Genomic DNA, 23,887 nt, shown 5'->3' on the forward strand with positions numbered 1-23,887 from the left:
TCTAAATCCCAGGGAAGGGCTTTGATTGGTTCCGGTCTCCCAGAGACCTGTGTCTAAATCCCAGGGAAGGGCTCTGATGGGTCCCGCTCCCCCAGAGACCTGTGTCTGAATCCCAGGGAAGGGCTCTGATTGGCCCTGCTCTCCCAGAGACCTGTGTCTAAATCCCAGGGAAGGGCTCTGATTGGCCCTGCTCTCTCAGAGACCTGTGTCTAAATTGCAGAGAAGGGCTCTGATTGGTCCCACTTTCCCAGAGACCTGTGTCTAAATCCGAGGGAAGGGCTCCGATTGGTCCCACTCTCCCAGAGACCTGTGTCTGAATCCCAGGGAAGGGCTCTGATTGGCCCTGCTCTCTCAGAGACCTGTGTCTAAATCACAGAGAAGGGCTCTGATTGGTCCCACTTTCCCAGAGACCTGTGTCTAAATCCGAGGGAAGGGCTCCGATTGGTCCCACTCTCCCAGAGACCTGTCTCTGAATCCCAGGGAAGGGCTCTGATTGGCCTGCTCTCAGAGACCGGTGTCTGAATCCCAGGGAAGGGCTCTGATTGGCCTGCTCTCAGAGACCTGTGTCTAAATCCCAGGGAAGGGCTCTGATTGGCCCTGCTCGCCCAGAGACCTGTCTCTGAATCCCAGGGAAGGGCTCTGATTGGCCCACTCTCAGAGACCGGTGTCTGAATCCCAGGGAAGGGCTCCGGTTGGTCCTGTTTGATTGATATGCCTACAGGGTAAACCTTTGTGCCCAGATGGGAGAGGATGATTGTAACGGTTGGTCCCTCCAGAGCCTCTGGAGTAGGGAGGGGCTGCTCCCCAAGGGAAAGGGGCAGCTGGTCCTTAAAGACACAGGGCCAAGGGTTGCTGAGCCAACAAAAATAACAGATGTGTCTTATTTTGTATCTAGATATAACAGATCATGAGGACAAGAAACACATTTAGTGGCTTGTACATTCCTTCTCTGAGAACTAACTGCCTTGGGCACATCTGAAGGACAGAACTTGGAGCACCAGCAGAGCTGGGTTGTCCTGGGGTCCTTGGTTTGTGTTCCTTCCTGGGCTCTGATTCCCTGGACCTTTTATCCAGAGCTAAGGGACAAGCCCTGGCTGTTCCTAGCACCTGGACTCACAGGGAGCAGAGCAGTGGAGCCCCAGGAGGATCTGAGGCTGCACTATGCAGGGCCCAACTCTCTCCATCCCGGGCATCTGGAGCCTCCAGGCCACATGCGAGGAATGGAGAGGTTCCCAAGGCCCTGCCTTTCTGTCCCTGAGCCCTATCGAGGGGAAGCCTGTGGAGCAGCGTGGTCACCTGAGCCCCTTTCAGTTCTGGGTAACTACAACTTGGAAGCTGCAGTCAATTTAGTTAGAACTAGAAGTCCCAGCATCTAGGGTTCAGCCACATGGCAGGTGGCAGGCTCCACACCTCTCTGGGAGCCAGGTGGCTTCCAAAGTTCCCTGCTCCAATCCTCACTTGAGGGGAGGGAAACTCTTCCGTAGTCCCTGCCTTAGGCCGAGAATCCACCCTGATTGGACCAGGTGAGTCATGTGCCCATCCCTGAGCCAATCCTGTTGCAAGGAATGGATGGTTTGCTGATTGGTTGGGCCTGAGTCCTGTGCCCTCTCTGAACCAATCAGCATCCCTGGGGGCAACATGGTGCTGTGATTGGCTAGCCCTGAGTCAAGCGCTACACCCAAATCCCTGGGTTTGAGCAACAGGAAGATACCCTGGGAAGAAACATGGTCACATGACCAAAAGACCACCCAGGACATGGATACTGGGAGGCTGGGACCATAGCCACACCCAGGGCCCACCCAGGGCTGTCTCACCTCCCATCTCTGGTTAAATCCTAGACCCCCTGCCGGGTGATGGCCGTGCTCCTGCACTACTTCTTCCTGAGTGCCTTCGCATGGATGCTGGTGGAGGGGCTGCACCTCTACAGCATGGTGATCAAGGTCTTTGGGTCGGAGGACAGCAAGCACCATTACTACTATGGGATGGGATGGGGTAGGTGGGGCAGGGCAGGTGGGATGGCGGGGCGGGAGGGACAGGAAGAGACAGGTGGGGATGGGGCAGGTAGGACAGGATGAGACAGGTGGAAGTGAGGACAGAAGGGGCAGGTGGGATGGTGGGGAGGTGGGAATGGGGTTTGATAGGATGGGACCGAGAAAGTCAGATGTGCTTTCATATTCATATTATCCTTCTTGGTGCCTCCTGGAGACCCAGATAGGAAGGAGAATCCACTGGCTAATCAAAGGCAAAAATTCCCCATCACTTGGAAACATTTCCAACATTCCTGACTTGATTTATCAATTTTGGTGATCTTTTCAAAGAACCAACTTTTGGTTTGATTTTCTTTTTTGTTTTTCTATTATCCGTTTCTTTAGTTTCTGCTTCAATCTTCATTATTTCTTCTGCTTATTTTAGCTTTAGTTTCTTCTTCTTTTCCAGTGTGTCAAAGTGAAAGTTGAGGTTACTGAGTTGAGATTTTCTTTTTTAATATAGGCATGTATGGTTATATATTTCCCTCTACTCACTGCTTTAGCTGCATCCTGTATGTTTTGTGTCTTCATTTTAAATTCATCTCAAAGTATTTTCAAATTTATTTAGTTTTTATTTGACCCTTGGTTATTTGTGTTTAATTTGTACATATTCATGAGCTTCTCACTTTTTTCTATGATTGATGTCTAATTTTATTTCATTATGGAAAGACAACATATTTTGTATGATTTCAGTCCTTTTAACTATATTAAGGTTTGTTTTATGCCTTAGTAAGTATCTATCCTGGAAAGTGTTCCATGTGCCCTTGAGAAGAATGTGTATTCTGCTGTTGGATGGAGTGGTCTACAGATACCTGTTAGGCCTGAGTTGGTTTACAGTGTTGTTCAAATCTTCTATTTCCTCACTGATCTTTTTAATAGTTGTTCTGTCCATTACTGAAGTATTGAAGTCACCACTTGTTGTGTTGTCTGTTTCTCCCTTCAGTTTGTTGATGTTGTTTCCTGTCGCTTGGGATTCTGTTTTTAGGTACTCATATGTTTATACTTACGTCTTTCTGATGAGTTGACCCTTTTACATTTATAAAACACCTCTTCATCTCTAGTCTTATGTTTTGTTTTAAAGTCTGTTTTTCCCATATGATTAGTAGAGTCGCTCCAGCTTTCTTGCGGTTGCTGTTTGCAGAGTATATATATTTTCCATCCTTTTACTTTCCACTTATTTGTGTATTTGAACCGAAGGTATATCCCCTGTAAACAGAATACAATTGGATTTTTAAAAATCGTCTGGCAATTTCTGCCTTGTGGCTGGGTCATTTAATCCTTTCCCATGTAATGTTATGACACATAGGGTAGATTCACATCAACAATTTTTCTCTTTGTTTTCTATATGTCTACTGTCTGTTTTGTTTCTCTATTCTTCCTTTACTTCTTTCTTTTGAATTAAGTGAATATTTCCTAGTGTAACACTTTAATTCTCTTAATGATTTTTTTCACTTTTTTTTGGTTATTTTCTTAGCGATTGACCTAATGCTTACTATATACATCTTAGCATATTAGAATCTATTCCACATTTATACTAAATTACAAGATATAAACATTATTTTTATATGGGCATATTCTCTCTTCCTTTGTTCTGTGATTATTGCTATACATGTTACATCTGTATAAGGCAGAATTCAATAATACATTTTTATAACTGTTTCTTTAATCTTGTATCTTTGAAAGAAGCTGGGATGAAAGGAGAGCAAGTACATATTTATAGAGTTACATTAACCTTCTGATTTCCTATTTCTGGTTCTCTGTGTTTTTTCCTGTGAATTTTGAGTTTCCATCTGGTGTTGTTGCTTGCTATGTGTGTATATGTTTCTGTCTGTGCTGAGATTACTTTTTGGGGTCATTTTCTTTCAGCTGGAGAACTTTCTGTGTTATTTCTTGTAAGGCATGTCTGCTAGCAACAGATTTAGTTGTTGTTTATCTGGAAATGCCTTTATTTCACCTTCATTTTTAAAAAGTAGTTTTTCTAGATATAAGATTCTTTTTCGCTTTTCGTTCTTTGATTATGTCATCTCACTGCCTCTGGCTCTATCGTGTCTCATAGTAAGTCAAAACTTAATCTTACTGGGGTCCCTTGTATTTGAAGAATTGTTTTTCTGTTGATTCTTTCAAGCTTTCTCTTTGTCTTTTAGCATTTTAACTGTGATGTGTCTGGGTGTGTATCTCATTGTGTTTACCTTTTTTTTTTTCTTTTTGAGACAGGGTTTCAATCACCCAGGCTGGAGTGCAGTGGCACCATCTCGGCTCACTGCAACCTCCGCCTCCCAGCCTCAAGCGATGCTTCCACCTCACCCTCTTGAGTAGCTGGGACCACAGGTACCTGCCATCATGCCTGGCTAATTTTTGTATTTTTGTAGAAGCAGAGTTTCTCCATGTTGTCCAGGCTGGTCCTGAACTTTTGGGCACAAGCAGTCCGCCCACTTCAGCCTCCCAAAGGGCTGGGATTACAGGTGTGAGCCACCATGCCTGGCCCACTTTTTGGTGTTTATTGAGCTTCTTAGATGTGTAGAGTAATTCTCTTTATCAAATTTGGGAACATTTCAGCCATTATTTATTGAAATACTTTTTATGTTCCTTTCTCTGTCTCCTCTCTTTCTAATATTCCCATTATGAATAGGTTGTTGTGCTTAATGGTGTTCCACATTTCTCTAAGACTCTTGATTTTTTTTCATTCTTTTTTTTCTTTGTTCGTCAAATTGCATAATCTTTCTTTATCTCTCGTCAAGTTCACTGATTCTTCTGCCAGTTTGGATCTATTTTGGAACCCCTCTAGTGGATTTTTAAAATTTCAGTTATTATGCTTTTCAACTCCAGAATTTTCATTTGGTTCTTTTTTTAGAATTTTGATCTCTTTATTGCTATTCTGTGTTTGATGAGACAGGGTCACTATGCGTTCCTTTACTTTTTCAACGATAGTTTCATTTAGTTCTTTGAACATATTTATAATGATGGCTTTGAAGTCTCTTTTTTTTGATAAATATGACAACTAAGCCTTCTCACAGGCAGTTTCTGTTGCCTGGATTTTTCCCCATGTATGTGTCACACTTCCTGGTTTCTTTGTATATCTCATAGTTTTTTGTTGAAGACTTGTCATCTTAGATGATACATTGTAGCCACCCTTGATTCTGATTCCCTCCTTCCATGGCTTCTCCCTGCTTGCTTATTTGTTTAGTAACTTGGCTGGACTATTTAGCACAGTCTGTTTCCCTTGTGGTGTGATTCCTCTGACATCACTCCCCAGAGGGCAGTCTTAGGCATGTGCAGTCACCCTGGGACGACAGTGGTTTTAGCAGGGCTCTCTCTGTCTCTTTCCATGACCCCTCTCTCAAGCTATCTGCTTATGTTTGTGTAACACCATCTGTTAGGTTCCACTAATTGCCAGCCTATGGCTCTATTGTTTCCAACAATAGCTTGGGGCACATGCTGCTCTACAGCTTGATCTGATTAAATCCAGGCCCCTTTGTAGGGGTATTTTTGAGGCCAGTCTTTGAGGTTTGTTCTGACCCCAGGAAGGCTCTTGTTAGCTGTCCCTTCCCTGGCTCTCTCCGGTAAACCAGCCGGAATATGGTTTATCTTGGTGTTGTCACGGAGCCACCAGCTTCCTCTTCATTCCCTACTGCAAAGGTTCCATTCTTTCCCAGACTACCTTAGGCTCGAACTTCTCCACTCTGTTTCAAATCCGTTCCCATGGGGAGCACTTTGGAGTTCTCTAACCTAATGGGTAGCTTCTTTTCCTGGGAAGAATTCCTGAGGCACTGCTCTGAAGCTGCAGGCAAGGACAGTGGCCCACTTTTTGTGGAGTGACATGTCTGCCTCTCATGCAGGACACTGGGTGGGGGAAATAGCTTCGAATCTTCAGAGCTTGTCTCTCCCAGTGTAGAACCTCTGCCCAATGAGTCAACAGAGATGAGGGCAGTGAGGCCCCAGTGTTCTGAGCCTGCTACACCTGGACAGGCCCTGCATACTATGAGTTGGAGGAGGAAGGGAGTCCCAACCTTTCAGCTGCTTTTACCTGGAGTAGAGCTTCTAAAGCACAAAGTTGGGGGGAATGAGAAATGCGGGCAGCCTTCCCCACCTCCCCCAGCCTGGAGAGATACCGTAGCCCTGGACTGGGAGCTGGAGGGAGTAGAGCCCTGTCTTCTTGCCCACACCTACTTGGAGCAGAGCCTCTCTCACACCGAGCTGGGCAGGGAAGCAGGTTTTGGCTGAAGTGCCACAGACTCAGTCTTCTTAACAAGATTTAGTAGATTTTCTTGAGCCAATTTTTCTTAATTTGCTGTATACCCTTAGGAAAATGTACAGAGACTTTAAATGATTATGTTTTTTAGAACTTTTTTTTTTCAGTGATAGCTGTCTCTGGGGAGGGGTCTGCTGAGCGACTTGTGCTGTCATTCTGGAAGTCAGCTCCCCAGTGATGGGGCGTCTTTGCTGAGCTTTGCCCTTGCCCAATCCCAAGGGGTCCCAGTGAGCACTGCAGGCTCTGGTTCGGGCTGTGCATTGACACTTAGCATTCTCGCAATTGTTGTGAAACACTAACCAGACTTGAGGGACCTGCTACTTCTTTCAAATACATTTAGTTTTCACAGTCTTCGTTATGCAAGTAGCAGGTAAACAGGCTTACCTTGTGCTTTGAGTTGGCAAATGTAATTTATGTGAGGATTAAGTGGAGGTAAATTGTGCTCCCCTCGTGGCTCCCTGGTTAGACTGAAGAGACCACTAGGGCAGCCACCTCCAGAGCAGCTGGTCATGCAGGGAGCTCCCCCAGTCACCACGGACGTCCTCCGTCCTGTGTCGCTGCTCATGCTACATCATCACGAGGATGCTTTTGCACACACTGGTCCTGAGGCCCGTGTCCTCTGCCCTCCCTCCAGGTCACGCATGACCTGCTCCTTCAGGCCTTCGTGACGCCCCAGAGAGGAGAGCTGCCCTTTCTGATGATGTCTGACCTCATCAGGGAGGATTTAGAGGATGATTTACGGCCAACTATCTGTAGTTTATTATAGTTTCTTTATGGATACAGTCACGTAATTTAGAGGCATGTGTGCACGCACACACACGCACACACAGTCACACTCTCCATAAGCCACAGAAAAGACAGCTGGGTGAACGAGAAGTGTCTGCAGGATTTGTTGCTAGAGTGAGAGGAATCTATGTAGCGGGGCTGTCTGTGTCGCCGATAGGATGGGGTTGGGGTGTGTGTGTGACAGACAGAGAATCTAAGCCACACCAATCCAGCCTGGAAGGATGTTTTATTTGATCTGCACAATGCTGGAGGGAAAAAATGAATTATTTGCCAATATTTTAAGATTGAGGGATTTTACACAAGATTACAAAGTTCTTTTGAAAAATGAGGAGATCCGATGCCCTGAGTTTATATTCCTCCTTGACAACAGTGGCGAGAACTGTGTGGTTTCTGATACCAGTGCGGCCCCAGTAGGAGACCGAGCTTGTAGTCCCTGACACAGCTCTCGCAAATGGAGTGCTGGCTGGTTCTATGAGTCCCGCAACCTCCATCTATCTCCCTGTCAGCTTTCCCTTAATTAATTTCATCAGGAGCCCAAGAACTGTGTCTTTCATTCCAAATGGATTGGAGCTGGCTACAAGCTGAAGTCGGGGGGGTCTGCAGGCAGTTGAGTTCTCTCGACCTTCAGTTTTTAATTAAGGAGCTGGAGGCCCACCCAGAGCATGGCGGGGGGAGCCCCTGGGAGAGTGGCTTCTTCCTGCAGATTTCACCCTGGCCTTACTCTAGTTTTTGAGCAATATTATTTTTTTGGAAACCTAGAGACTGTTCTGAAGCTGAGGTGGGGTGGTGGGGGCATCAAATCCACACCTTACCTTAAGGTGTTGTTGACTGCTAGACTTGTGCTAGGAACTCTGAAGGGAGGGACAGATAACCTCTGTCCTCAAGGAGCCCACAAGTTAGCCAGGAGGGCAGAGTGACAACCATTGGAGAGTTCACACATCACTGAAGCAGACAAGAAACTCTGATTGCAAACTCAGAGGTGAAGGGAATGTAACTCGTTTTATTTTTCTTTATTGCAACTTAGTTTCTTTTGAGCTCCTATTCCTCTGAGGACAAAACTTCATCTTAGTTCTAGGCCCCACCTTTCTCTGAAGCTGCATTTTCGTTCCAGGGAGATTGCATAATGCCATGATCACAGGAGGGGGATCAGTCAGGGTAGGCTGGCAAGGCTGCAATAACAAACAGCTTCCATCCCTCCTTGGTTTGAAAGAACAAACGTCATTTTCCTGTGCATGCTACATGTCCACGGTGGCCAGTGGTGGTGGACAGTCAAGAGCCCAGGCTGGCAGAGAAGGCACTGTCTCGAGCCATTGCTGGATGCTGTGCAAGGGAAGGCGTCAGAGAGGACACTGCACTGGAAATCATGTGCTCAGCCCATAAGACATGTGTCCCTTCTGTACACAACTCAGTGCCCAGACCCAGCCCCATGGCCTCAAGAGCCCCGAGGGGCAGGGGTGCAGACCTCCCCTGTGCCCACATGTGGGGCATCTGGAAATAGGTGGCACCGGTGACTTCCACAGTTCCCTGGTATTGTCTCCTTCCACCCCATCTGTCGAGACACCTTGTCCCTGCGTCCATCCTCCCAGGCCTTCGCTTCACCCACCTCGGTTAATCTCTCATAACACATGCTCCTCACCTGACCCTCAATCTTAGGGGGCAAATGCCAAGGACAGCACCGGTCTGGTCCCTCTAAAGGTCACCATGTTGCAAAGAGGAACACCCAAAGTAAATGTCTGTGATGACAGGGCCAGAGGGACTTCAAATTTTCTGCAGAAGCATGTTCCAGGTCTGCCCGGGTTACTGTGTGAGAGTTTTGGACGACAGCAGTGGTGGGAAAGGGGTGAGGTCTGAGCTGGTTGATGACGGAGATTATTGCAGGATTAGCTTCATCATCGAGGGGTTCGTCATTCATAGACAGCTCCTGTCATCCTCACATCCTAATGAGGAAGGCAACTCATTACATTCCCACGGTCTGAGCACAGAATTTTGGCTGGTTCCTTGCAGCTGCACAGCTGGTCCTGGGCAGCCCTAGGAATAGCATGAGGTATCATCTGGCCCCAAAGCGCATGCTCTTCCCACTCACTGTCTTCATCTTACTGCCCCTCTCCTCATCCTCCCACCTAGGAATGTTTTCTTCTTAAAAAGCCCCACAAACTCACTCACCAGACTTCACAGCTCCCGCAGCTCATTTTGGAGAAAGCAGACAGTGGGGCCCACCCTGTTCTCAGACCCTTTGTCCTTGCCCATAGCTTGGCCTCCGCTGGACACAGGGGTAGATGAAGGGGAAGAAATGGCACAGGAGCTCATGTAGGGAAACTCAAAGTGACAGGATGACAAAGGCCCACAGTCACTGCTGGGCCCCAACTGAGCGCCTCTTCCACAGAGGCTGCCTGGTCTTCTTCTGGACAACTTTATTGCCCAGACATTCTGTAATGCATTTAAATCCTTTTGACATTTAAAACAAAGTATTTCAGAGACGAGACTGTCCAGGAAATGTCTTTCCAGGGTAATTAACTTAAAACCCAAACCCTGATGTTTGGAAGGGCAGGCACGGCGTGTACTCTGCCCCCAGAGGGCACTGGAGGGCTGTGGCCTGGAGGCACTCGGGCGGATGCCAGGAGCCACCTTCCCTCCTCCTTCTTCTTCTGGAGCAGAAATCTCCCAGAACCTGTGTGACTTCAGCTACTGAGGCAGAGAGCCGCATGCGCTTCGTGCGCTTCCATCCCCCACCCTGCGATCCCAGGGATCCGAGATGTGCCAGGAGCTGCTTCTCTTGAGCATCTTCCTGGGGAAAAGGTTCAGGGGTGGAGTAAGGAGCTGGTCCTTTGCAGTCTCTCCATCTCTCTCCCATCCTTCCCTGCGGAGGGAGCAGAGGACAGAGGCTGCTGTGCTCACGGTGGCTGCACCAGAGCAGGCCCCGTGGACGATGCCCCACTTTCTGAGTAACCAGAAGTGTGTTCTTTTCAGAAACAGATTCCCATTCATGCAGGATCTGTTTCAGAGTTCACATGTGCATGTGGAAGCAGAGCCATGTTTCCAGACAAATTCAGTGGATGGCCGAGCTTCAGAAGTGTTGCAATGCGATCTTCCTTTTGGAGAGTCATCAGACACATTAGCATACAAAACCTCTGCACTTTCAAAGAGAAAGTAGAGGCCAGGTCAGATTTGGGTTAGGTCAGTTTCTAACAGTAGTTTGGCCGTAGAGTGTTTTCGTCGCAGAATGACGAGGCTCTGGGGACTGCTGTGATCCAGATGCTCTCTACCTCATCCGTGGGCCTCCCTTCTGTCACCACCCCCCAAAGTCTCACTTGGCTTTGTCAAATATTAAACACATTTAATTTGTCACACTCAGTTTCAGGTAATAGAAATCCAACTTGAACTGGCTAAGGCAAAAAGGGAATGTAATGGCTCATATAATAAAAAAGTTCTAAGATGTTGGCCTTCAGATATGGCTTGATCCATGAACTTAAGTAGTATAAGCAATATGTTGTTTTCTTTTTCCATCTCTCAGATCTGCTCTCCCCTGTGTTGGAGCCACACACTCTCTTGTGGTGCCCAAAGGGCTGCCCGGACCCCAGGCTCACTGCCATCCTTATCCTCTTAGGGGCTCGGTAGAAAAGAGAGTTTCTTCTCAGCAGTTTCCAAGAAAGCCCTTGATTGAGTCTCACTTGGCCAGCCAGGTTCACATGCCCATCTTTGAACCAACAGCTGTGGCTGGGGGATTTGATGTTCCAGTCAGCCAGTCCTGGGTCACATGCCTCAGAGCCAGGAAGGAACCAGCCTAGCTGGACCTCATGGAAAGATAGGGTGTGATAGGTTCCCTAAGGAAATTATGGGCTCAAATACTATAAGAATGCGGACCGTGTGCGTGGCAAAGTCAGCCATGTCCGACGTCCCCTCAGTCCCAGCTGATCTCACGCCTTTCCGCCGCTGTTCTGGAGCAGGGCTTCTCAACCAACACTATGGATACTTGGGCTGGGTGACTCTTGTGAGGCAGTCTTGTGCATTGTAGGGTGTTTAGCAGAAGCCCTGGCCTCTGCCTGCCTGATTCCGTCCCGATATGACAATCCTAGATGACTTAAGCCATTGCCAGTTGTCTCTTGTGGGGCCACCTTGGCCCTGGTTGAGAACCACAGATCTAGAGAGACCAAGCAGAGCTTCCCTTCCTGCCAGTCACAGTGCCACATCTCACCCACGTGCTTTGTTCTGATCAAGACTCATACACTTTCTTGTCTAGTACGTAAATGTGAACATGTGAGTATGAGTGTGAGTGTGTTATTCCTTTGTTTAGACTAAAAGTTCTTTGAGGACAGGGGCTGTTCTGTGTCCCAACGATTAGCACATAGTTCCCTCTCTGTATACATATATCAGGTGTACAAGGAATGAAGAAAGGAAGGGGGGGGAGGGGGAGGGAGGGAAATAACTGGAGCAAGTGAACATGATCTTCTCTGGTCTTCTGCAGGTTTTCCTCTTCTGATCTGCATCATTTCACTGTCATTTGCCATGGACAGTTACGGAACAAGCAACAAGTAAGTGCAGGGCTCTGCCTTGCTTTTGGCAGACGTTCCATGGAACAGGTTGTGGCGAGAGCCCCATGGCTCTTGCCTTCCTGTGCTGTTCTGGGTGCAGGGGTGCTGTGCAAAGCTGGTTCCCACAGGCCTAGCCAGTGAGAAAGTCGTGGTCCAGGGAGAGGGAGAAACAACCCAGCTGTGCTCTGGACATTTCGGGGCCTTGGAACTAGCAACAAAGACCATAGAGCACCTCCCGGAATAGCAGGGGGCCTGGTAGGAGTTTCTGCTTGGCAATTTTTCACCCATATGGTCTCAGACACAGTTCTGCTCATCCATGGAGGCTAAATTGTGATCCTTTCACCCTTTCTTGGGGTTGTCAGCAAGGGCACTGTGCAGACCGTGTGCCCAGTAACTGAGAGTGGAGCAGGTACATGCATGTTGGAGTAAGTGGGGCCTGCTCTGCATCAGGCAGGTGGTCTTGAGGGTCCCATTGCTTGGGTAGTAGGGGATGGACCTTATGATGTCCAGTATCTCCTGTTGCCACTTGAAATGCAGCTCGTGGGTCCACAGTTGTGTCAGGAAGAGGATGGGATGGTGCTGCGGGACCAGATCAGCTGTTCCGGTTCCAGAAATATGATTTTCTTTCCTTACAAGTAAAAGAGCTTTCACTCAAATGTCTCTTGGAAGCTGCTACCTGTTCTAGCCAAGCTGAGAAACCACTGAGTGACAACATGGAAGATAAATATTGACGGTGCTTACAAACAGAAAGGAAGTTGAGCATTTTCACAGCTTCGAAATGAGATAATAGTACAGACGAATAGTGAAACTGGGAGAAATCCAGCCTTTTCCACGTTGGTGCAGGTTCCCTGAAGGTGAAGCATTTACAGAAGGCAGTGTCTGAGTGCACAGTGAAACAGGCGTGGTTACGCAGATCACTGTTCTGGCCTGTTCCTTTCAATTCTGGATGCTGTTAGAAGTTGAGGGACTAATTAGAAGAAGAATGTTCTCCTCAAACACAGCTCGAGGGCATTTGTTCCCTTTTATCGCATCTGGAACTTGGGGACGATGGACTCACCCACAGTCCCGAGTCCCAGGGTCTGACTCTAATACAAGCCTTTTCCCACACTCTTGCCAGAAAGCCAGGCAGCACCAGCCAGGTTCAGGAAGCTCACCGGGTTTCTGAACAGGATAGAGTATCTATCAGAAGCCCCTCGTTGACTTAAAATTCTGCATGAAATGCTGGAAAGCACAATCTCTCTCTTTGCAGAAGCATCCCACTCTCCAGAGAGCCTGGTTTGAATCGCACCTTTGCAGAGGTACCATTCAGACTTGCGGTGCATTTTCCTTTTAAACAGTGCATCCTCAGATGAGAGGTTTCTCCTCTCCGTGCTCTGGGTGTGCAGCCATGAATGGGCCTCTTGCAGGTGCTGTCACTTGTTTTGGGGCATTTGCTGTCTCCTGGTCCGGGAGGCTTTGGGGAGGAATGGGGGCAGGGAGGCGGTGTGCCCACAGTGATCTCTGAAGTCACCTGAGCTTTTTAGGGCTCAGATTCCTCATCTGCAGTATGGGAGTGATCGTAGCGCCCACCTCAGGGGCAGCATAGGATTAAATGAGATGATGGAGTTTGTTGTGCTGTGGGGCAGACCTGCTGCTCAGTGAGCAGTCACGGAGGGAGTGAAATAAGCCAGCCCCAGGGAGACACCACATTGTGTGCTAGTGGGGACTGCGCCACACACCTGCCCGGATCCAATTAAAGGCACTTCAGGTCCTTGGGAAAGTGTCCAGGAGTCAAGAAGATCAGAGGTCCTAGGGAATCTTCGGCTCTTGACAGTGCCATAGGCTCTGGAGATGAAATTGTGAAGGAGCTGGCTTTTTTTTACCTGAGTTCTGGGGGTCACTTCTCAGAGGCCAGATCCTCAAACTGGACCCTGCTCTCAGGACATCAGAGCAACCACTAGGACCCTCTGGAACGTTTCCGCTCAGCTGGAGGGCACTGAGGGAGTGGAACTGACCCCGAGCTTTGGGCATATGGGAATGGTCAGGTGCTGCATCGCTGACGACTCATCAGTATGGTAATCCCTCACAGAAGGCGCCTACTGGGTCATATTTGAAGTGCTCTGCAGGAAAGCCAGTCCCCAGCAAAGGTCTGTTTCATAATGAAATTAAAATCTATTTTGGATTTTGGCTAAACTCTCCAGAGGTTGCTGTCCTGGTCTGCAAACCTGGAAAGTCCTTTCCAAGAATGAGACATGGGATCATCATGGATAAAAATACATTTGCAGGGAATAGGAATGTTTTTTGACTGCCCCAGGTGGACCCTGTAGCCGAGAAAGACATCACCTTAACAACTACTTTTGGATGAAGGTACGCTGGCAGGTGGAACGAGGTTGTTGAAGTAACGGCTCTGCTTCCCTCCGCAGTTGCTGGCTGTCGTTGGCGAGTGGCGCCATCTGGGCCTTTGTAGCTCCTGCCCTGTTTGTCATCGTGGTACGTTTCCTGCCCTTGTGGGCGCAGAGCGGGGCTGGGGAGGGGCAGGAGGAGAGGGTGCGGGGCTCTGGTGATGGCGCGGGGCTCCCTGAGGAGCTTCTGAAGGATGCAGCATCGTTCCTCCGTCACTCCTCGCTAGGGCTCCTCGGGGCCAGTGACTGAAGGTCTTATTTCCCTGAATGCCCAGGAAGGCGGTGCTTTCCAGGCGGGTCCACTTAAGGCCCCAGGGTTCTTGTAGCCGAGGCGGCAGGTGCAGGCACACAGCCCTGAGAACAGCACAGGCGCGGGCTCGTCTTTCCCCATCCTCTGGCGCCTTCTCACCCACCGGCTAGCTCCTTGCTCGGGCGTCACCAGGACTCCAAGGCTGCAGAGGGGCATCTCAGCAGAAGCCTCCTGGGAACCACACACAACAGTTACAGTTACAGTGGTTTGCAAGTGACAGAAAACCCAACTCAGAGTTTTTTGTTGTTGTTTTTGTTATTGTTTTTTTGAGACGGAGTCCCACTTTGTCTCCCAGGCTGGAGTGCAGTGGTGCGATCTCACTGCAACCTCTGCCTCCTGGGTTCAGGCGATTCTCTTGCCTCACCCTCTTGAGTAGCTGGGGTTACAGGCATGCGCCACCACGCCCAGCTAATTTTGTATTTTTAGTAGAGATGGGGTTTCACCGTGTTGGCCAGGCTGGTCTCGAACTCCTGACCTCAGGTGATCTGCCCTCTTCTGCCTCCCAAAGTGCTGGGATTACAGGCGTGAGCCACTGTGCCTGGCCCCAACTCAGAGTTTAAACACGGATGGGGATTTACGGGCTCCTGAGTCAGGACCATCTGTGGGGAGGCTGGGCCCAGCGCTCCTGCACCTGCGCTGGGATGAGGCTTGTCTCTCAGCTTTCTGCCTCTCTGGATGGAAACGGAGGCTTTCTCCCAGCACTCCCAGCGCAAGTCCCAGGCTGGTTCTTATTGGCTGTGGTGAGTCATGTGTCTGTCCCAGAACCAATCAGGGAAATGGGATGGAGTCGAATGATTGGTCAGGTCTGCCTCACGTGATTTCTTTGTGCAGTTAGCACCGGTGGACACCAGGAGCTGCTGGCGTGGTGGGGTCGTGATCAGAGGGTGTGACCTCAGCAGAGTCTGTGCTTTCCCTTCTGTACTTCCACGTGCCTGTCTCTGAGGGCCCTGGCTGGTTGGGCCCGGGCTGCACGTCCTGGCCCAGGCTTCCCGTCTGCAGGTTGGGTCAGGGCCCCGCAGCGAACTGGAGCAGCTTCCTGGACTGAGGGGCATCAGGGGCCCAGGGGTGTTGGGCGGGACGCCACGAGCCGAGGGGCAGGAATCTTTGTGCAAGCAGAGGAGGTCGCAAGGGAAAGGCTTGTGGCATCAGAGCCTCCCTCACAGCTTCTACAGAGCTCCGAGCAGGGCTGGTTTTTCTTTCAGTGAATCGCTGTCAGCTGCAGAGGGGACGTCTTTGGGGCTGCGCGGTTGAGCTCTTAGGGTCTGGGGGCCGCAGCGCCTCCCCGGGGCTGCGTGAGGATCACCTGCCATCGCTTTACCGACTCTACCCTTTAAAGAGTGTTAGAGGCTTCAGTGAGAGGTCCCCGCGCTCCCTGGGGGTCTGGGAGGACCATTAATTTTGTCAACCAAAATGCAGAAACGCTTTCAGAGCGGACTCCAGTCCCCTCGGTCATCAAACTCCTGGCTGGAGCATGGCCAGGTGGGAGGGGGTTTAAAGGACGTTTAGTGACGGAGGGTGGGAAGGGTAAGTTGTATTCAAGTCTGCTGTTCCTTGTTCTCCCTTTCTCTCTACTGACTTAGTCTATCGGGCTGCTGTAACACAGGACCACAGGCTCTACAGCTCAAACAAATTTATTTTCTCACAGTTTTGGAAGCCAGAAGTCCAGGATCGAGGTGTCGCCAGGGTTGATTTCTCCTGAGGCCTCTCTCCTTAGCTCGTAGATAACTGTCTTTTCCCTGTGTCCTCACATGCTTTTCCCTCTGTGCATGTCTGCATCTTAATCTCTTAAAATAAATGACAGCTTAAGCCAGTCATTGGATTAAAGCTCACCCTAGTGACCTCGTTTTAACTTAATTACATCTTTAAAGAACCTGTCCCCAAATGGTCTTGTTCTTAGGTACAGAGGCTTAGGGCTTCAGCATATGAATTTAAGGGGACATAGTTCAGCCCATAACACCTGATTTTCCAGAAGCCACAGAGCCTAGACACCCCATTCCCCCAAAGAACAGGGACTCTGGATGGCAGGGGCACTTTAGCCTGAGCCTTCAGAATGGCTTGTTCTGTGCTGGCCCCACCGGGGAAAGAAGGAGAGTGCCTCCAGGCCTGGGGAAGAGAAGGAGTCTCTGATTTAAAATCTTTGTCTCCCTTGGGGAGAAGCCAGCGTAGCTACGTGTCTAAATAGAGACAGATAGAGATATGGTTACAGATATATGTACAGAGGTATAGATGCAAACAGGTACGTAGAGACAGATACACAGATAGAAATGTAGATACAGATATAGGCAGATACATGGATACAGATACAAATACAGACATAGATACAGATGAATTGCTATAGATGCATAGGTACAGATAAGCATAAATATAGACACAGATAGATACAGATGCTCCTGAACTTACAATGGGACTAAGTCCTGATAAACTCATCATAAGCAGAAAATATCGTAAGTTGAAAATGCATTTAATACATATAACCTACAGAACATCATAGCCTAGCCTACCTCAAACATTCTCAGAACTCTTACATTAGCCTCGAGTCGGGCGAAATCATCTAACACGAAGCCTCTTTATAATGCAGTGTTGAATATCAAATGAAATTGAATACTGGAAGTGAAAAATTAGTTGTATAGGTTTGCAGAGTACAGTTTGTACTGACATGTCTTGCTTTCACACCACTGAAAAGGTGAAAAATTGTTATTTGAACCTTCCTAAGTTAGGAACTGCCTGTAGATACACGTAGATACTGATACATAGATACGGATACCTAAATACAGACAGACAGAGACATACTGCTGTGGTTTGAATGTTTCCCTCAAAGTTCATGTAACTTAATTTCCAGTGCAAGAGGTTCGGAGAGGTGGAACCTTAGGAACTGATGAGGTCATGAGGGTTTTGCTCTCGCGAATGGGTTAATGCTGCTATTGTGGGAGTGCTTTCATTATTGAACAAGTGGGTTTCTGATTAAAAGATGAGTTTTGCCCCCTTCTCTCTCTCTGTGCTCTCTTGCTTTTCCGACTTCTGCTATGGGACAATGCAGCAAGAAGGCCCTTACGAGATGCAGGCCCCTCAACTTTGGATTTCCCAGTCTCCCAAACTGTAAGAAATCAATCTCAGTTCTTTATAAATTACCCAGTCTGTGGTATTCTGTTATAGTAGCAGAAAACAGACTGAGGCACACACTGTTGTGTAAACTACCTATTTGTGTATGTGTGTATGTACCTGTATAGCCCTTTCATTGTGAAATAGTGGTGTCCCGCTCAGTGTTTATTCACAAATCAACATTCTGGTGACCCTGAGCTAGGTCAAGAAACAGAACACCAGGATTCCCATGCAGTCCTGCCTCCCTCCTCCCACCAGAGGTCACTGTGATCTTGGCCTTCGTAGGAGCCACGAGACCTTTGCTTTACAGTTCTACTGCCTCCACGTGCGTTCCGGTTTTTCTTCTGCAGCGAGGACTGTGAGTCGTTTCTTTGACATCTGCCTTCAATGGGGAGGTGCTTAGCTGCTGGAACATCTGTGGTACCCACACTGGACATGCCTCACTCCCAGGGCATTTTCCGCTTTGTAGTCGAGTGTGGGTGTACCGTACAGCAAGGCATGGGTGAGGATGAGTGAAATGGAGTGAGGGGGGCCAGGCCCGATTGTGTCTTATATTTTCATGAAACGTCAGATTTGTGCCACTCGCAGCCATAGTGCCCCACTTAACTGCACCGATGCAGGATTGGAGGCCGTGGTGAGCCGCTCCTCCTCTTAGGAAGCCACAGCAAATGTATCATCCTGATAAGATGGAAAAAATGTGCCTGGAAAATGAAACCAGACTGACCCAGGCTAAAAGAAAAAAAAGAGACCCAGCAAAATCTTTGGAGAAAAAGGAAAGATGACTAATTCTGACAAGTAATAATGTGATCAGCTTAACTGTTATGAAACACTTAGAGTGGATCTTACGCAAAGCGGTCAAGATAAAGTAAAGGACTTGAAATCTCAAATTAATCACTTGTAGCGTTTCACGTTGGCAAAACATTTTGCTGCAAGTCGATCATCCTTTCAGTGGCCTTGTCCCAAAAGTCTGGGAACAGTCATGTGTGCATCTTTCAGCTTTACAGCTGAGAGGTCTGGGGCAGAACCAGACTTTATAGCCTCCCGCGGCAAAGCAGGAGTGATGATGAGACTTCTGAGCTTATGTGGGTGTTGGTTGTGATGGAACCCTGAGCTCGGATGGGGTGTTGGTTGAGTTGGTTGTGATGGAACCCTGAGCTCGGGTGGGGTGTTGGTTGTGATGGAACCCCGAGCTCAGGTGAGGTGTTGGTTGGGTTGGTTGTGATGGGATTCTCAGCTTAGGTGGGGTGTTGGTTGAGTTGGTTGTGATGGAACCCTGAGCTCGGGTGGTAGGGTGTTGTATGATGGAACCCTGAGCTCGGGTGAGGTGTTGGTTGGGTTGGTTGTGATGGGATTCTGAGCTCAGGTGAGGTGTTGGTTGGGTTGGTTGTGCTGGGATTCTGAGCTCAGGTGGGGTGTTGGTTGGGTTGGTTGTGATGGGATTCTGAGCTCAGGTGAGGTGTTGGTTGAGTTGGTTGTGATGGGATTCTGAGCTCAGGTGGGGTGTTGGTTGAGTTGGTTGTGATGGGATTCTGAGCTCAGGTGAGGTGTTGGTTGAGTTGGTTGTGATGGAACCCTGAGCTCAGGTGAGGTGTTGGTTGGGTCGGTTGTGATGGGATTCTGAGCTCGGGTGAGGTGTTGGTTGGGTTGGTTGTGATGGGATTCTGAGCTCAGGTGGGATGTTGGTTGGGTTGGTTGTGATGGGATTCTGAGCTCAGGTGGGGTGTTGGTTGACGGGAACTCTGCACTCACTCAAGTTGCTCGAGATCCTCTCCATCTCCAGGCATCCCTCTCGTGGGTCCCAGGCTTCACGGTTTCTCCATCCCCTGAATCACTGCAACACTGCATGGCTGAGTTTCTATTCCACCTGACCCCGAGGACACTGCTCAGTCGTTCACAGGAAATGGGCTTCATATTATTTCCTTTTAATTTATAATTGTTTAAAACTAAAATTTAAAGAATTTGATTTTTGAATTGGCAACACAAAATTTAAAGGAAAAGCTTAAGAATCTATGCATGAATGTGTCTGCCTATGTATGTTTCTGCATTCCCTGGTTTCCACCTTCCCTCCAAACAGGCAACCCGTGATGCTGGTTTCATGGGTATCCTGGGGTTTTGTGCAGATAGGGGGACTGTAACTATACCCCCCCATCGCGGCCTTCAGTGTATGTGGGGGCTGTGGCTTCTTCACCGAGGAAGAGCTGCCTCAGTCTGTCTCAGACCCACAAAGTGTTCCACAGAGTGGGTGTGCATGGCAGCCCCGCCCTGCTGTCTGGGTGTGGACGGCAGCTCCGCCCTGCTGTCTGGGTGTGAGTGACAGGCCCGCCCTGCTGTCTGGGTGTGAGTGACAGGCCCGCCCTGCTGTCTGGGTGTGAGTGACAGGCCTGCCCTGCTGTCTGGGTGTGAGTGACAGGCCTGCCCTGCTGTCTGGGTGTGGACATTTAGGTTGTTTCCAATCTTGTTACAGATAAGGCCTCTGCCTGTGTCAGTGGGTGAGGCACCCAGAATAGAAACCCCTGAGTGGAAAGGGGCATGAGATGCAGAATGGCAGAGTCAGGACCTGGGGAAATCTCCACCCCCAAAACAAGGAAAGAACTGGAAGAATTGTTTTGAAAAAATATTCGGAATTCTGGCAACAAAGGCATGCACACTAAAAGCATTTATTCAAGAGAAACTTCTGAATCTCAGTAAGAAGAGCAGGCAGGGTCTGTGGCAGTTTGACTTGGGGCATCTTCCATTTCCACCTCCCTCTCTGTGTGATGCTGTAGCCACCACTGGAGGCACGAAAGTGCTTCCCAGGCAGATGGCCAAGGCCAGCCTGCTCCGAGGGCACGGGCCGCACTCACACATCAGTGACCATCAGCCGTCTGCAATTGAAATCCCCACTCGAAGTAATAACTGCACATTAGTCACTTACGCGTTTGTCACTGTCCTAGTTGAATCATCACTGCATGTGAAAACCACTGACCTCTCCTCCACGCTGCTCCCGCTTTCTGCTCCTAGTTGAGTGTGGCTTTTCTTGTCGTTGTTACACAGTGAGGTTGGCTGGAGGGCATCAGCGTTTCTGGACATGCTCTTTGTGCAGACGCCATGCTGGGTGGCTAATACGTTCACTTCTTTTCCCTTCCCTGGCCTTGGGACACTTCTATTATTAGCCTCACTTTACACATGGGAAAATAGGGGCAACTAAGGTGCATCAGACTGTCAGCTGAGCTGGGCATGAGCTGAGCTGCCAGGTGTTGAGTTGTCAGTGAAGACGGGAGCCGAGGAGGGAACAGTTGGGGTGCTCACTGCCACAATAGTGTCCTAAGGGGCTAGGCAGGAGGGGGCGGCCCCACCACGCACCATTCTCCCCCAAAGAACAGCACCAGGAGGGTCTGAAGCCTCCGTGCAGACAGGGCCGCTCTCCTGCTGAGAGAGCCCTGGGCGGGGGGCTCCTGCTGGCTCATGGGCTTGGGAGCTGCTCGAGGAGGAAGGGGAAGGGTTCACAGTGGAAAAGTCCTGGGCACAAAGGTGCCTTCAAGGCCCCTAGGGTGAGGCGGGCTCAGCAGGCGCTTCAGAAAGGCCTGGCGTGGGCGCCTAGGCGAGGGGTGCAGATGTGTGGAAGAGCGAGGCTGGCCCATCCCATGCGGGAGAACAGCGAGGCTGGCCCATCCCGTGCTGGGGAAGAGCGAGGCTGGCCCATCCCGTGCTGGGGAAGGGCGAGGCTGGCCATTCCCTTGAGGGGCCCCAGTGCCTTGCCCTCTCACCGCAGCTCCCTTCAGAGACTGCCAGGCTCTCGCTGCACCCAGGCTGGCGTGGGGACAGCAGCTGCCCTGTGAAGCTGCCAGGTAGAGCCCTGTTCATTGCCTGAAAGTTCGAGCCTGAGGGTTCACGCAGAGGACTTTATCCTGGAGCTGGACTCCTTGCTGACTCTGTACATGGCCTCAGAATTTTTCAGACACAAGGGAGAAGGCTAACCCTTATCCTAACCCTGCAGCCAGCGGACACTGGGGGGCTCTTCCCCATGCTGTGCCTGCCTCGCCAGCCTCCTACTGACGGAGCTGCCCAGGTGAGGGGCAGGTTGTGCTGAAGCCTCTGCCAGGGGCCCCTCAGTGCCCCGCCCAGCCCCATAGGTCCCAACAGGAGCCTTCCAGCAGTTTCCCAGCAAGGAAGGGTGCTGGCAGGAGATGATCCCCCTCTGCTGCAGCTTCTGTGGCTCACACAGCCGCAGGCCTGGGCCGGGGCGGGAGATGAGAGCCAGCTGCCATGCTGGGGCCTGGCACATTGAGCAGTTGTTTGCACAGTGAGCACTATCCTTCTCGTCACCTGGGGCACTGAGGCTCAGAGGACCTGGGTGAGTTGCCCAGGGTCACACTAACGAAGCAGATGCTAAGATGAGGTCTGGCCCAGGCTCATCCCCTCATGCCCGGATGTGTTCCTGGGACTAGAACTTGTCTCTGCTGTCTTCTCAGCGCAGGAGCTCTCAGAGGCGAGCTTGCATGTTGTGCGTGTTGGTAAAAGCCCACGGAACAGGGTGAGATTTGTCCCAGTGACGCCTCTGTGTCCCAGGAGCCCTGGCTGGGCAGGGGCAGCCTGTGGTGAGGGCAGTGGCCAGGTGGACTCAGTTCTCCTGCAGGTGCAGCCCAGGCCCTCCTCACCTTCCTCCATGGCTTCTTGTGCAGGTCAACATTGGCATCCTGATCGCTGTGACCAGAGTCATTTCACAGATCAGCGCTGACAGCTACAAGATCCATGGGGACCCCGGTGCCCTCAAGTAAGTTGACCTCAGGCTGACAGCAGCGCCGTGGCCCTTCTGCCCCCAGAGGACTGCTCTGAGGTCACAGGAGAGACAGCCACTCCTGCCTCCTGTGGCCGGCACCAAAGTCCTCCACTTGCTCAGTGTCCCTGTGATCTCGGGGCAGCTGTGGCTTCACGCCCTCGCTTGGCTGTCATGACCCAGGACAGGGCCTTTACCCAGCCCCGGAGCTCCCATGTGTAGAAGAATGGAGTCTGTGGATGTTCTCCTAGGGATCTCTTCACCCCAGGGTGATGAGCAGCTGGGGGGCTGCAACGGGGAAGATTCTAGAGCCAGAAAGCCCCTGCCAGTCCCGCCTCTGCCCTGGCCATCTGCTGGGCTCAGCGAGTTATTTAGCCCGTCGGCACCTCGCCTTCCTCACGTGCAGAATGGGATGATAACAGGTTCGCCCTCAGCTGGCACATCACGGAAGGTGCAAGTTAGAGCCACGTCCTGGCGTGCTCTGGGCTGCCTGCCTGGAGAAGGGCGGGGTCTCTGGGAGGGATTCCAGCCACACAACTCACTGCCATCTGGGGTGTCCTGACCCACATCTGTTAGGGCCCAGCCGATTGCAGGTGACAGAAATCCCAGCATGCACTGGCCTAAGTAGAAGGGGGACTCACTGACGCAGCTAACTGTCAAGTCCAGAGCTCAGAAGCCTTGGCGTTGCAGGAATTCTTTGGCAGTTGCAGCATCGGCGCCCAGCTCCTCCTTGGCGTCCTCGGTGTTGGCTTCAGGCTGAGGTCAACTCTGCCCCCTGGTGGCAGAATGGCTGCGGCAGGGGTTCAGGCCCACGGAGGAGTCTCTGTCCCACCTGCTGAGACAGAGGCCTGCGCCTGGAGGAGGATGGGGACTCAGGCTGGACCTGTGCCCTCCCTGAGCCAGACCCTGTAGAGGGGGATTCACTCATATGACCGTGTGACTGTTCAGTCAGCACCTCCAAACCACAGGGCTGAAAGCTGGGGGGGCCGTCCCTTACAGGGAATTTGGGGGCTTTATGAAAAGCAGGGCATGGGTACCAGGCAGCTGACATTCTGTAATGTTACTTCAGCCACTGTATATCTTTTCTGATGTGAAAGCAAAAGTGGTAAATATGTCAGCAGCGAATCTATGAGAGAATTAGTCTGTAATGAATTCCAAACACCATAAATTAACCTGACAAGAGGCTGCAGCCTCCTTGGGCTGTTCAGCTCCTGGAAACCTTCAAGGGTTGTGCCCCGTGCAAGAGATGCTCGTGGGGTCAGAGATCACGTCCTTTCCTCTTCCATTGCTGAGACCAAGTTGGTCTCCTGGACCTCTCATGGCCTGGCCGGGGAGGGACCTGTCCCTTCCTCACCCCAGCCCTCAGCTCCCCACGCCCTCACCTCAGCGTTCAGGGTCAGCCAGTCTGTTGCCAGCTTGTCTCCAGCAAAACTCACACTCCCCTGTCTGAGCCCCATGAGACCACTACTTCCACTGCCACCAGAACACCCCCATGCACCTGCCCCGCACCTGTGCACCGCCTTCCATCTCTACCCCACTGCCCCCCATCCTCCCATCAGTGCCCACCCAGGAAGCAGCTTCTGTCCACTGCCTTTGCTTCTCCATGGAAATGTCCTCCAAGCGACAGGCTGGCACTGTGTCTGCAGCTCTTGTGAAGGCTCGAGGTAGCGTGCCCCGGGAGAGCATGCCCAGGTCTTTGCAGGGCACAGCTGAAGGCATTGCCCATCGTTCCCACATGAGTCTGCACCTG

General features: G+C 50.4%; 1 protein-coding gene across 2 annotated transcripts in view; it reads left to right on the top strand.

Annotated features, from left to right (window-relative positions):
- ADGRD1 (adhesion G protein-coupled receptor D1) overlaps nt 1–23,887 on the top strand; it is a 180,197-nt gene that overhangs the window by 148,323 nt on the left and 7,987 nt on the right. For both annotated transcript variants that reach the window (XM_055237915.2, XM_055237917.2), the window contains 4 exons: nt 1,839–1,992; nt 11,525–11,591; nt 13,994–14,060; nt 22,043–22,134. In XM_055237915.2, the coding sequence (XP_055093890.1) occupies nt 1,839–1,992; nt 11,525–11,591; nt 13,994–14,060; nt 22,043–22,134 (380 nt within the window). The remainder of the gene's footprint in view (nt 1–1,838; nt 1,993–11,524; nt 11,592–13,993; nt 14,061–22,042; nt 22,135–23,887) is intronic.

Source organism: Symphalangus syndactylus, chromosome 13, assembly GCF_028878055.3.
Source record: "Symphalangus syndactylus isolate Jambi chromosome 13, NHGRI_mSymSyn1-v2.1_pri, whole genome shotgun sequence".
In the NCBI taxonomy this organism is placed as follows: domain Eukaryota; kingdom Metazoa; phylum Chordata; class Mammalia; order Primates; family Hylobatidae; genus Symphalangus; species Symphalangus syndactylus.